The sequence below is a fragment of the Malaclemys terrapin genome, chromosome 13 (genome assembly GCF_027887155.1).
Source record: "Malaclemys terrapin pileata isolate rMalTer1 chromosome 13, rMalTer1.hap1, whole genome shotgun sequence".
Classification (NCBI taxonomy): Eukaryota; Metazoa; Chordata; order Testudines; family Emydidae; genus Malaclemys; species Malaclemys terrapin.
The window spans coordinates 6,875,918-6,890,958 of NC_071517.1; the positions used below are offsets into that span (position 1 = coordinate 6,875,918).

The window sequence follows — 15,041 nt, forward strand, 5'->3', positions numbered from 1 at the left end:
GTAAATACTGTAATGTACATCTTTGTAAGCTTCTAATGATTTCCTTTAAACACAGTATAGAACTGAAGAGTAAAGAGAGAACATTTTTCAAAATTTTCTTGAAAACAGAATACAATCACACAAATCAACAGTTCAATCACAATGCCATTAGTTCTTTAGGAAGTTGGCATCCATATGAGTTAATCTTGTCACCTTTATTTATACGAGTTGTCCCATGGACTTTGATTTGACTCCCTGAACGAGTAAGCAGCACATCTCATGAATAAGAATGACAGGACTGGATCTAAGTTCTAAGCAGTTTTAAACGAAAAAATGTTTTTTTGGTATATCCAGAGTTCTACAAATTTAATGACAAATTCAACCCCATCAACTCTCTGGGCCTCTCGGAATTGATGAAGCTGATTCTGATTCACTCTGACATTGCTAGCTTGTTTACTTACTTGATTCAAACATGCCTTCTTTATAATAATACCTTAAATTAGTCAGCAACTGCCATATATTTACTTTACACAACAAAACAATACCCAGCATGTCTATATAAGCAATTTAGAGAGCAAACAGCAAATTACATTTACCTGAATCATTTGGAAGACACAATCTTCTATAACTGGATTGTGCCAAAAATGTTATGGAGGTGGTTTCTGCATTATAAAATACTCTCCCTTCTTCTCTCCAATATCCAAATAAGATGAATGGTCAGACAAATTGGCTTCTTCCTCGCTCTTCAATGAGTGATAATAAATCAGGAACTGCCAGGAAAATACCACCATCACCCCGCTAGAATTGCACTAGTAAATTCTGAAAAAATGGACAATAGCAGGAGCCTAGGGCATGACGTCCCTTTATAAAATGGGACATCAGGTGTGGGTGGTAGTACTTTGAGGATCCCCCAGGACAGGCTACCAGAATTGCAGACATAGAAACTTCTTTCCCAATGCTTACCAGTGAAAGGATCCTTACATGACTCCTGAGAAGATTGACAGATTTAACAGCTAGGTTACCTACCACTGAAAGACCCTGAAATAGAAAATAAACCTATATAGGGAAGTCCAAGGCCCTTTATAATCCATAGCCCCCCAAAATAGGTAAAATAAATGTCCAAGTCCTCCCTACCACATTGAAAGGCAAACCCCTGTGCCTGTTCTAGTTTATGGAGTATACTATCAAACCACTCTTCCTCAGATCTTTATTCACCATTTCACAGGATAAGCCTGTAACATGTCAAGGCCCTTAGCAACTGAGAGCATGGAACGCTTTGGCAACAAATTGTAAAATATGGTAAAATAGTGTATGGAAGCTTGGAAGGGAAGGATTATTATTTTTATTTTTAAGAGTTTGGTGTTTGCTTTCACTAAATAAACTGTGAGAGAATTAGAAGCTAAAGTGGCTGTCTAGCTGAAGTCACTGCTGCCTATCTTAACTTTTCTTTCCCTAAATCTGGTACAGTACAAGTATGGTATTTATTATTTAGTGTTTTCTTACTTTATTCATCTCCTGTTGTAGTCTGTCTAGTAGAAGTAAGCATAAGACAATTACAGAAAGTATGGTATGTTTTCTATTTAAAAGTTTTAAAATAGGACTGTCGATTAATTGAAGTTAACTCACACAACTAAAAAAAATTAATTGCGATTAATCAGTTTTAATCGCACTGTTAAACAATAGAATCCAAATAGAAATTTATTAAATATTTGTGGGTGTTTTTCCACATTTTCAAATATGTTGATTTAAATTACAACACAGAATACAAAGTGTACGCTGCTCACTTTATATTATTATTTTTGATTACAAATATTTGCACTGTAAACATGATAAACAAAAGAAACAGTATTTTTCAATTTACCTTATACAAGTGCCATAGTGCAATCTCTTTATCGTGAAAGTGCAACTTACAAATGTAGATTATTTTTTGTTACATAACTGCACTCAAAAATAAAACAATGCAAAACTTTAGAGCCTACAAGTCCACTCAGTCCTACTTCTCGTTCAGCCAATCGCTAAGACGAACAAGTTTGTTTACATTAGTGGAGATAATGCTGCCCACTTCTTATTTACAACGTCACCAGAAAGTGAGAACAGGCATTCGCATGGCACTTTTATAGCCGGCATTGCAAGGTATTTACTTGCCAGATATGCTAAACTTTCGTTTGCCCCTTCATGCGTCGGCCACCATTCCAGAGGATATGCTTCCATGCTGATGACTCTCATTAAAAAAAATGTGTTAATTAAATTTGTGACTGAACTCCCTGGGGGAGAATTGTATGTCTCCGGCTCTATTTTACTTGCATTCTGCCATATATTTCATGTTATAGCAGTCTTGGATGATGCCTCAGCACATGTTCTTTTTAAGAACGCTTTCACTGCAGATTTGACAAAACACAAAGATGGTACCAATGTGAGATTTCTGAAGACAGCTACAGCCCTTGACCCAAGGTTTAAGAATCTGAAGTGCCTTCCAAAATCTGAGAGAGATGAGGTGTGGAGCATGCTTTCAGAAGTTTTAAAGGGGAAACACTCCGATGCAGAAACTACAGAATCTGAACCACCAAAAAAGAAAATCAACCTTCTGCTGGTGGCATCTGACTCAGATGATGAAAATTAGCATACATTCGTCCGCACTGCTTTGGATTGTTATCAAGCAGAACTTGTCATCAGCATGGACGCATGTCCTCTGGCATGGTGGTTGAAGTATGAAGGGACATCTGAATCTTTAGCGCATCTAGCATGTAAATAGCTTGTGACTACAGCTACACCAGTGCCACGAGAACACCTGTGTTCTCACTTTAAGGTGACATTGTGAACAAGTAGGCAGTATTATCTCCTGCAAAGGTAAACAAACTTGTTTTTCTGAGTGATTGGCTGAACAAGAAATCAGGACTGAGTGGACTTGTAGGCTCTAAAGTTTTAAATTGTTTAATTTTTGAATGCATTTTTTTTGTACATAATTCTACATTTGTAAGTTCAACTTTCATGATAAAGAGATTGCACTGCAGTACTTATATTAGGTGAACTGAAAAGTACTATTTCTTTTGTTTTTTTATAGTGGAAATATTTGTAATAAAATAAATATAATGTGAGCACTGTACACTTTGTATTCTGTGTTATAACTGAAATCAATAAACCGGTATTTGAAAAGGTAGAAAACATCCAAAATATTTGAATAAATGGTATTCTATTATTATTTAACAATGCAATTAATCATGCAATTAATCGTGATTAATTTATTTAATTGTGCGATTAATCACAATTAATTTTTTAAATCACTTGACAGCCCTATTTTAAAACCTTTTAGTATATAACCTAGTGCTTAAATCAGCCTCTGTACCAGATGACTGGAGGATAGCTAATGTAACTCCAATTATCTGGAAAAGGGGGTGAAAAGTGAAGTGGCAAAATCTTCAGATGATATAAAATTACTCAAGATAGTTAAGTCCAAAGCTGACTGTGAAGAGTTACAAAGGGACCTCACAAAACTGGGTGACTGAACAACAAAATGGCAGATGAAATTCAATGTTGATAAGTACAAAGCAATAAACACTGGAAAAACATAATCCCAACTACACATACAAAATGAAGGGGTTCTAAATTAGCCGTTACCACTCAGGAAAGAGATCTTGGAGTCATCGTGGATAGTTCTCTGAAAACATCTGCTCAATGCACAGCAACAGTCAAAAAAGCTGACAATGTTAGGAACGAGTAAGAAAGGGATAAATAATACGACAGAAAATATAATCTTGCCACTACATAAATCCACGGTATGCGCATACCTTGAATACTGCATGCAGTTCTGCTGCTCCATCTCAAAAAAGATACTCCTCTACCCCAATATAACGCTGTCCTCGGGAGCCAAAAAAATCTTACCATGTTCTAGGTGAAACTGCATTATATCGAACTTGCTTTGATCCGCCGGAGTGCGCAGCCTTCCCCCCCGGAGCACTGCTTTGCCGCCTTATATCTGAATTCGTGTTATATCGGGTTGCGTTATATTGGGGTATAGGTGTATATTAGAACTGGAAAAGGTACAAAGAACGGCAACAAGAATGATTAAGGGGTATGGAACAGCTTCCATATGAGGAGACAGTAAAAAACCCTGGGACTGTTCAGTTCAGAAAAGAGACAAATAAGGGTGGATTTGATAAAGGTCTATAAAATCACGAATGGTGTGAAGAAAGTGGATAGGGAAATATTATTTTCCCCTTTCTATAGCGCGATAACAGGGGTTACCTAATGAAATTAATAGGCAGCAGGTTTAAACCAAACATAAGGAAGTACTTCTTCACACAAAGCACAGTCACAACCTGTGGAACTTGTTGGCAAATTATTAGATAGGATGGGTAAGGAATGGTGTCCTTAGCCTCTGTTTGTCAGAGGGTGGAGATGGATGGCAGGAGAGAGATCACTTGATCATTACCTGTTAGGTTCACTCCCTCTGGGGCACCTGGCATTGGCCATTGTCGGCAGACAGGATACTGGGCTGGATGGACCTTTAGTCTGACCCAGTATGGCCATTCTTATGTTCAGATGATGTCGTGAAGGCCAAAAGTACAACTGGGTTAAAAAACAAATTAGATAAGTTCCAGGAGGACAGGTCCATCAGTGGCTATTGGCCAAAATGGTTGGGGATGCAACTGCACGTTCTGGGTGTCCCCTAAATCTTCAATATGGCAGAAGCTGTAACTGGATGACAGAGGATGGATCACTTAATAGTTGCCTTGTTCTGCACATTCCCTTTGAAGCATCTGGAACTGGCCACTGTCAAAAGACAGGATACTGGTCTGACTCAGTACTGCCGTTCTTTTGTTCTTATGTTAATCTTTATGACTTTATAAACACATGCTATCTGTGCATTCTCTTGGAGCTTCCCAAAAAGATTCTAAGTATCTTTATTAATGCAAAGTGTGAGAAACCCTAAATATAAGGGTCACTGCCAGCTACACTTATACCACAGACACATTTATAGAGTGAATAAAGTCACTAGCTCAAGTCATTTTCTTAAATACTACATGTTACCACTAGGTAGTAATGTCATTCAAATATATGCTATGATCCTTGGCTCATCTAAAGGCTAACCTGGTATGAGTTCTACAGCAGGCAGGATCGGTCAGAATTTGAGGACACATACTCAGCTGAGATAAGCTGCCATAGCCACACGACCTCAATGAAGCTATAACAATTTACATCATCTAAGGATGTGACCGTTGGACTTTATCAACATATGGTACATGAGCGAACGGCTATTGGAAAGAGTACAGAAAGATTAGAATGTATGTTCTAGATGAGTGTGACAGACTCATTTTCAGTTACATTTTGAGGCAATAAAAAGCAACGTTTAACTAGAAGATAACGATTAAAATAAAAAAATTGTGAGTGTGCATCATTCTGAGACAGATTTTTATTCCATGAAATGTAAGTATTAAAAAGAGGGGGGGAACTGATGTCACAGTGTAATAAATAGAAAAGCCCTACGGTTGGGAAGCAGAGCCAAAAAACCCAAGCCCGTGATTTGAAGTAACCAGTGTTCCTTAGTGAGATTACCTTGGATTACTTTTAATAGTTTCAGATAAAACAAAAGCTTCCAAAAAAGAATAGTACAACTTCATGAGCCAGAAAGTATTGCGCATGTTTAGTCATTGGTGCTGTAAGTCCAGCAAAAACCTAATTAAAAGTAGAATGGAATACATTGCTCAGTCATGAAAGCAATTAAAAAACACAAACAACACTTTTGGAGACTAACATTCTCAATGTTTAATTATTTATCTGTGTTCAGTTCTGCAGCTGTAGGTCAGAATTAACTCCTCTGAACTAAATACTAAAAAGAAAACTCTTTTTGGGATTTGTACCTCATTCATTTTCAATCAAAAACCCAAATTCATTTCAAATTCACACAAGAACTGCAACAGTTTCACCTAAATCAGATTTTCTACAAGTTAAACACCCCTCCTACACTCAGATGTGATTGTGAAACTACTTTGATCTCTATTCCCAAATTTATTGCTCTGTGTAATCCATGACAAAATATAACGTGATTTACTGTATCTCTATATGACAGCCCAGCAGCTGAGAGAACTTAATAATTTAGCATAAGAAAAAAAAAAACCTTCTGGCACCAAAATATACAAATCATAATTGAGGCACTTTAGTATCATATTACAATGAAGCATATGCAGGCTGATCATAAGAACTTCAAAACAATTATAATTCTTTCTCACCCATTTAATAACGGTGGTTTTTATTCCGTGACATGTTCTGCAGCTGCAAGCAAGTCATTTTGGAACACTTTTGTTTTTTCACATTAAAGACTATGTAGGGCTAATAACATCATTTTACCCACTCCCTATTTCCCAACCATCCACTTCCCATCCTCCCACTTCAAGAAACAAAAAACTGCAAAATTTCTCAAGTTAATTCCAAAGAAATGAAGGATATCCATGACAGTGGAGACAATGCATACAAATGCTACACAAGTATAAATGTATGGGGCAAACAGATGCTTTGCATTAGTGTGCACTATTAAATAGAAAACTATATTAAAAAGAAAACCACAGTGAATAATTTAGATATCCAAATGAATATTTACAAAGCAAGAACATATTGTACAAATTCCATGTGATAAAATGCAGAGTCATTTGTTAAATATGAAATGCAGAAAGCCTACAAGAGTAGTGTGTCTGCTATATTACTCTATGGAGTAAAGGCAGCACTCCAGGAGAATAGAGAGATTGCAGAGAAGCTAAATGACTTGTGTGTTCATTGCAGTTTTGTTGCAGCCATGTTGATCCCAGAATATTAGAGAGATAAGGGGGGTTAAGTAATACCTTTTATTGGAACAATGTCTGCTGGTGAAAGGACCTGAAGAAGCTTGAAAGCGTCTCTCTTTCACAAATAGACGTTGGTCCAATAAAAGATATTACTTCACCTACCCTGTGTGTTTATCATACAGGATGTTGGGGAGATATCTACCCAGACTTATTTATTCTTCGTAATAAAGATGAGGGATTGCAATTGCTAGATGGTGCGATGTCAAAAGAAGAGATGTTTAAGCTAAATGATAATTCATCATCAGATCAGATCATGCAAATGAATATACTGAAATCTATGTGGCTCCATACAAGCATGGGGTACACCCACAAGGAACCAGTTACAGGACCTGTCCTCTAAATTACACTACCACCAGTTGGTAGTCATTCAACAATTTCAAAGGAATTTAAGAATGAACTGGCTGAGCTGCTAAAAAAAAAAAAATTTAATCTTGCATCTCAATCAGCTACTACACTGGAGAGTAGCCAATGTTGTCCTTATCTTTATAAAAAGAACTAGGGTGATCCTGGGAATTACAAACCAGTAAACCAGGCAAATTACCTGAAATAATGAATTATAAATAGAGAAGAATGGTAAGACAGGGTCAAATCACCACAGCTTCTGTACATGAAAACTGCACCCCCGCAAACCAAACAAGCTGAGTAATATGAAATGGAGTATATATAAGCATGTTCAGAGAAAGGTCCTATGATAAAGTCATAAGGCTATGTTCAGAAGTGAGGCATAAGGTAGTGCAAGTTAAATTCCCCTAACACTTGCTTAGACTTAATTATAATCTGTTGCTCTGCAAGTGAGTTTTAGGTTTTGTCTACACTACCACTTTCGTCAGTACAATTTTGTTGGTCAGGTGTGTGAAAAAACACGCCCCTGACTGACATTAGTTTCACTGGCAAAACTGCTGGTGCAGACAGCGCTATGTCGGCAGGAGAGCCTTTCCTGCCCACAAAAAGTGGCTACACGGGAGACCTTACAGGAGCACAGTTGTAGTGGCACAGCTGTGCCACTGTAAGGTCCATAATGTAGACATACCGGCACAGGACTTCTTGAAGTGTATCTTTTTGGCTTAAATATTCTCTCATACTTCGTCATTTAGTCTTACTGTACTTTTTCTTGCTTCTTCTTTTTTTCTATAGGAGTAGATATGTCTCTTGAGATGCCGGTATGGTAGCGTAAGTAGTTCCATTCTTGTTCTAATTATTTCATTTCTTTTAGGTACTATTTGGCTTCCTTTTAGTTTTTTTAAATCACCCTTCCGAAAATTTAGCACCATAGTGCTAGCTTTTGGCACAACTCTTCTCACATGGATATCATAACTGTGGGGTGATCTAAGGGCTCAACTTCTTGAACAAATTCTTGAGTGTGCATTTTAGAAATAAGTAAAGAGAGCCTCTCCTTGTGTGCACCACACACAGGAAACATCCACTGAAATTAATTAGAATGTTATTTGCTTATTCCCATTATTGTTAATTACATCTCCTTGTATTACCCTAAACAACTGAATGCTTTACATCGACGGAAATGAAACCTTATAATGGTCAATGGTTCCTCCATCTAGTAGCACTTTTTTGACAATTGTCCAGACAGATATAACAAGTCCCAGAACATCAGTCAATGTAATTTTCAGTGCTATGGTATCATTTTTGAACTTAATTAAAGTGCTGTTTGTCCTCCTACCTAGATCAGTAATGACTATGTTAAATAAAACTAGCCCTAACACTGATCAGCACAGTACCCCAGCAAACAACTCCATATAAATTATTACAATGACATTTATAGCATTACTCTTTGTTAGTAGCTCTCCAGCCAGTTTTAAATCCATGTGGCAGCATGAAGTACGGGCAAAAAAGGATTTTTTTTTAAAAAAGAGAAGGTATTGAAAGCACAATCCCACTATGTATGAACAAACAAGACTACTGCTCTGAAATATCTCCAGTAAGTCCTTGGGATAGCGCCATAAATGTTGTTTAGTCTCACTTGAGTAAAGTACCACTGAGAGATTATTCTCTAATATTATTTTTGAAGTTTGGTACAGATTGAAGACTTTTCCAAATAGCTTCCCTATGAGATGATGTAATTTCATTTTTAAATTAAACTTTTTTTCCTTAGGTCTTTTAAGCTTTGGAAAAACACTTTCCCATCAAAGTCAAAGCTTCATGCTCACTTTTGGTAGTATAAATGTGTTAATTCATGAACCACTACGCTAGTATGTTGGAATCGCTCCACGGCCATATATAAGTAAACATACATGGATTGTGCAACACAACTAAAACAAGGAAGTTATTGCTCAGGAACAGTAAGGCAGACAAAAAAGTGATGTACACAAGAGATATTACATGGTACAGAACAACAAAACAATAGGGTTATTCTTTTGGTAAGAGTTCTAGAATCTTTAAATTCCATATGGGCAGACGCAGGCAACAGCATCTATACAATGCAGAACCACTTCAATACTTCACTATATAGAAAGGGAATATATATCTACATGTTATATGACTGATGTCATTGCCGCCCAAGAGGAAAATCAGGATATCAGTGCAATGAGGGGTTAATTTGGTTACTCATATCACGGAAGATTCACACTACATCTTCATTATGGTCACCAGTGTTTCATTTATAAAATTCATTATATAACAGTCTACTGATCTTAAGGCCACTCACTGTAGATGATGCCATCTCTAGTCTCTGCCGAAGCCACACTGCTCTGATTTGGTTGCTTGGAGATACCCCTCCCTGAGAGTAAATGGTAAAAGAAATGGGAAGGTAGGAGGAGTATAAACCCTATTTTCACTAATACTCTAACATGTTCTATCACATAATATCAAGCGACATATATCCATTTCTAAAAATCTTTTTGCTAAAAGGTTTTAAAGGAGCTAGGTAAACATAAATTATGCTAATGATAGATAAACTGCAGCAGAAAAATACCTAGGTTACTTAACAGTAGCAGTCTATGACTATACTGCCGATGCAGATCTATGCTAAATAAGAGCTGTTAAAAGCAGTTACCCCAAGATAAATCAGCATATGCACCAATGCTAGCACCACCTAGTGGAGGTACAATGCCCCATCCTCAATCAGTTCCTGTCCAGCATGCAGTCTCTGAAGAACAGGGACTGGTAGGGTGGCGGTGTGCAGGCAATATATTTGGGGAGCTCCACTCATTAGAAAGCACACCTATTTTTCTCCTCCAAGAAATTGCATCTAAGTATCCTTATTCTTGGAGGCTAAATTCATCTAGGGAGAAGGAATGCTGGACATTTAGGGATTATCTGGAGATGTACCTGTTCATTCTCTAACTCAGACATAATTGTGGCAATGAACTGGCTCTTAGGTAGCTCCAACCATTCCTCCTTAAAAGACTCAAAGTTGTGCTAGAGTGCTGGAGAAGATGAAAAATCCATGTTAGGTTGCTCATTCCTAGATGAGGGACTGCTGGAAAATATCAGACAATGTCTACCAAAGGAGATGAAAGAGGCAACCAAGGACAAGCCTGGCAGAAGTTAATGGCTGCAGGACCATAGTCTCACTAGGCTAAAAAGGAAAAGCCCATGGTGGGACTTACACAGTCACTGCAGATTTTAGAGGTGTCCAGATAATAATATGGCTCAGAGAGGAAGTTAGGGAATATTTTGGTGGTTTACGGATGCTTTGAAGTTTGCCCAGAGTAAAATCTCATCCTTATTTTTGCCTAATAATTACAAATCACACCAAAACAGAGAGGTATTGTGATTCATTAAGAAGTTATGGAAGAGATGCCAATGACATGAATATTTGACAGGGAGGAGTAAACACCAGAGAGAAAAAAAATCTATAGTAGGAAGTCAAGAAGTTAATGCTAAAGCAACCAATGACAGCAATACTGCTGTTCTCCAGTGTCTCCCAGTGCCAAAGGGGCATAAGGTACTGGAGGGCCATCATCAGGTTGGCCAGGAGATGTCTTTGAGAGATACAGTACTAGTAGGTATTGTGGTCTCTTTCTGGCTGGTACACTACAAAATTGTTCACCAAGGTGACCCCAGGGATGCAAGTAAGCCCACTGAGGGGGCGGATGGAGGGGGTTCCCACAGATATGCATAACTCCTGGATACAGGGCATCTGGTGGGATCTGGAAGATCCTCTTCAGAATACTGGCTCAGTGGGGTGTGATAGTATGGTGCCAAAAAAGAGCCCTGCCCAAAACCTCAGAGTCCAAAGAAGTACTATCTCCTGGGCTGAAAGGGGGAACATCAGCTACAGGATAGATGCCAGAGATCCAGTCGGGGTTCAGTCCTGGAGGACTCTGGTCGCAAGGTGTCTGAGCTGTACCAAGGAAGAGGCTTTCACAGAGGTCTGTCACAGGGGAAACACCAGTGCCTCTGGGATGAAAAGGTCCGCTGGGGAAAGAAACCTGGATGGAGCTGGAGAGCTGTGGTATCCAGAAGCCTGAGTCTCAGGACTGGAGTCTGGAGAAAGGGTCGGTGCTGAGATGTTGAGCGCTGAACGGGAGAGGAGTATAGAGGAACTTCTCCGACCTCAGAGCATGTGTGCATCTCGGTGCCAAAAGGTGTCAGTTGGTACTGAGTTAGACAGCTCCCTGTGCAGTGTATTAAAATACTTCTCTGCATGCTACTTCTTGTGCAGTACTGGTGGCTCCATACCAGAATTGAGTGGTGCCTCAGCTGTTCCCTAGTAGGGGAAAGAGACGGCTTTTTTTTTTTTTTTTTTAAAGCTGTCCTAGCCTCTGAAGGTACTGCTGGAGCTGCAATAACCATCAGAGTGACCTGGGATGTTGAGGCCAACATATTGGGAGGAAGAGAGGAAGTGGACCTTGCTAGAACTCGTGAGCATTCCATTAGAAGGAGTTTCAGTCTAGCCTCTCTGTCTTTCTGAGACCTGCCTTTAAATCCGTTACAGACCTTATGTTTTGACAGGAGTGGGTGTCTCCAAGGCAGTGGAGGAAGTTCAAATGCCTGTCACTGCAGGGAAAAGACCTGTGGCAGGTCTGGCAGGTCTTAAACTGGGGTTTTTGGCATAACCTGGAGTGTAAATACACCAATAACAGGACCGGGAAAAAAAGGGAGAGGGTAACACCCCTTCTAAACACAACTGTGTTAAAACTAAAAGAGAAATAAAATAACTAAGCAAAATGCAGGAAAAACTAAGAATAAATCATTATATTAAGGAAGGTGTAAAGTGAGACTCAGTGGACATGCAATTGCTCTGTCTCGAACCACAGACAGTTGAGAAAAAAAATGAATGGTGGCAGGTCCACCTCTCCTTATATGCTGTTGTTTGGGGCACAAGGTTCTGTTCTCCACAGGCCCAGGCCCATGGACACTGCTTTGCATTTCCCAGTCAAGAACGTATGGGTGCATGCGAGCCCCATGGTGGAGCACCCACAGGGACATATATATACCTAAAGAAGAAATAGGAGCTGCCATTCCATGAAAGTTTTTTTCATCAATGACACCAAGTTCTTAGAAAAGGACCTTAAAATACAAATATCGTTTTTGTTTGAACTTCAAAAAGAGAATGGGTGAGGGGGGACCAGTGGAGGGATCTTCTCTCTGCCCAGAATCCCCTTTTCAAGTATCAGAGAGCTGGAGGAGCAACAAGGGAAGAGATGTTTGCTCTCTCTAATCCCCAAGTTAGGGAACAGCAGCAGTAGTAGAGCAGCGGATCATTCATTTCCTGTGATACCTTGCAGGAGCAGCAGGAGGTCAACTGAGAAGCAGAGGAGGAAGCAGGATGCAGTAGAAGGGGCAGGGATGGGGATTTTCACTGCCCAGGACTTGCTCAATTGGGGCTAGGGGTTAGCAGCAAGAGGCCCAAGGGTGTAGGAAGGGTTTTTCCATCTGGTTCTGCTGACCCCAAACTACTGTGCTGATACATTTTTTTCACCATCCTGCAGATTTTAGGAGAGACCAGTCTAGTGGCCACTAGAAGATTTCATGGCCAGCAAACCAAGGTGGCATTCCCTCTTCAGTGAACCATTTAAGGTCTGCTCGACCAGGGTTCCCTCTTGTGGAACTCCTAGGGTCTGCAAGAGCAGAATGTGTCTTCATTAGACCTTAAGGCAACTAAAAGGAAAGGAAATTCCAAAGCAAAAACTTTTGTTAAGGTTGAAATTACATATCTGATTTGAATACATATTACCTTAAAAGATTAGTGCTTAAAAATATTTTAAATTTCCTGAGTATCTAAGTTTAAATGTACATAAAACCCAAACATTTGAAAGTATGGAAATTCAATTAAATTTCCAAAACTATCTGAAATCCATCCCATTAGCAATACCCTGAAGAAATCAGAAAAGCAGTGTACACTATCCACCGTATACAGTTTCATTTGATCATTGACCACAAAGGCATACTTTAATCATAATGTTTATACCAACTATGGCCTTTTTTATGGTCAGATATGCTCCACAGGAAAACAGTGATGTACAAATTCTGTATTAGACAAATGCATATTCCATTGCAATGATTTCTCTTTCCATATAAAGGGGACAATCTTGTAAGGTGATGAAAGTGTTCAGTACCCAACTGGATTGGGCTTTACAACTGAACCTGCGAACTCAATGATGATTAAATGTTATTAAATACAGAGCTAACAAGTTAACAAATAGAGAGATGAAACCATTTATCTGTGGTGCACATTTCTAAAACTCCACCTGCAAATTCAACTGCACAGGAACAGAAGCTGTTCAAAACGTAAGCAGCACGCTGTACACCTCAAAGTTCTTAGAAAAAGTCCTTTTTACAAAAACAGCATGTTACAAAATAATTATAAAAACACAAAAAGAGAAGTTAGGAAATGGCCATCTCTAGGGACAGAGTTAAGTAAGTTTGGCATCTTAGATGAATTTACATATGTTCAAATGTTTGTGTTTCTCGTAAGCTTAACCTTACCTCTGAATTTATCTAACTTGTATTTAAACGCTCCCATTCTTGAAAGATAATATGAACTCAGAACACTGTTATGTGCCTACATCCTGAACTTTACCTTAACACAGTTTAGAGATGAATCCTGTTGGAGGTATATTTCATGATTGTAATAGCTATAAAATACAGGACTTTATAAGCGTAGAAAAGAAAAAAAATTCCAAACAACTGTTACATCATTTAAATCAATAAAACTGAATTGTGCAGCTTTGGCTGAGTTACATGCCCAGCTCCACAAACTGAACTGTTTCATAATTGTATTGAAATTATAGCTTATGTGCAAGAACCAACCAAAACATGTCTCTGTTTTTCCTGTGCTTTTCTAACAGACTACTGTAAAGCAAGCATCCGTGAGGGAAAAGTGATAATTTATGTCTGATTTTAATGAAGATACATGTTCCTGACTAAACCTCATGCTATCCATCAAGTAAACAAAAAATAACTGTGACTAAGGATACATATTTCACCAGATCCTCAAGATACATATAACAAACCATCTGTCATCAGTGAAATCTGTTTACTTAAGTACTCACAATTGCCCCCAGCAGTGTAGTATCTGAATGCCTCACTATCTTTAATTTATTTACCCTGCAAGGTAGGGATGTGCTCTTATCCCTTTTTACAGATGAAGAACTGAGACATAGAAGCCCACATTTTAAAAGGTATTTAAGCATTGCTCTGCTCAGCATTGCCAGGTCTAAGTGAATTAGACACTTATCCCCCATTTTCAAAAGTGATTTAGGCTCTTAGGTGCCTAAGTTGCATTGATTTTCACTTTCTCCAGAGTCCAAGGCTAGCACCTTAACTACTGGACTATTCTTTCTCTTTGTGGCTCTTACTTTATCTTATAATTTTAACTATCATATGTGTTAAACAGGATGTGTACATACAGAAACATACTTCCTCTCTGGAATGAAAGTAGCAGTGAGAAAGAAATAGACAGACACAGTCTTTAAACCTGAATAAATACTTGATAAAAGGAACCAAAATGTCTATTAGACTCCAGGAACACAGTCAACAAAAAGCTTAAGATGGAAATTATTCAAATGCAGGGAAAAAAACCACTTCAACTCCACACTATATGTATTTTTATATGTATCAAAGATATAACTGTTTTATGAGTTAGATTTAGTATTCCAAGGATGCTTCCTTAGAGTATTGTTAGCATGTCTACTGGTCTGTTAGGGTCATGCTTTCTGAATACTCATTTTCTTTGCCAAGAAAATACCACAGATGAATGTTACAAACAGCTATGTTAGCCAAAATTCACATCTGCACGCACTTAGAAATGTAGCTCTCCTCTTT

At 38.4% G+C, this 15,041-nt stretch overlaps 1 protein-coding gene across 5 annotated transcripts in view; it reads right to left on the minus strand.

Moving 5' to 3' along the window:
* Positions 1-15,041, minus strand: part of CEP112 (centrosomal protein 112) — a 291,150-nt gene that overhangs the window by 66,611 nt on the left and 209,498 nt on the right. For 3 of the 5 annotated variants that reach the window (XM_054048114.1, XM_054048115.1, XM_054048118.1), the window contains one exon: positions 9,475-9,546. The exons of the other annotated variants lie outside the window; for them this stretch is intronic. In XM_054048114.1, coding sequence (XP_053904089.1) covers positions 9,475-9,546 — 72 coding nt within the window. The remainder of the gene's footprint in view (positions 1-9,474; positions 9,547-15,041) is intronic. 5 annotated transcript variants of the gene reach the window in all.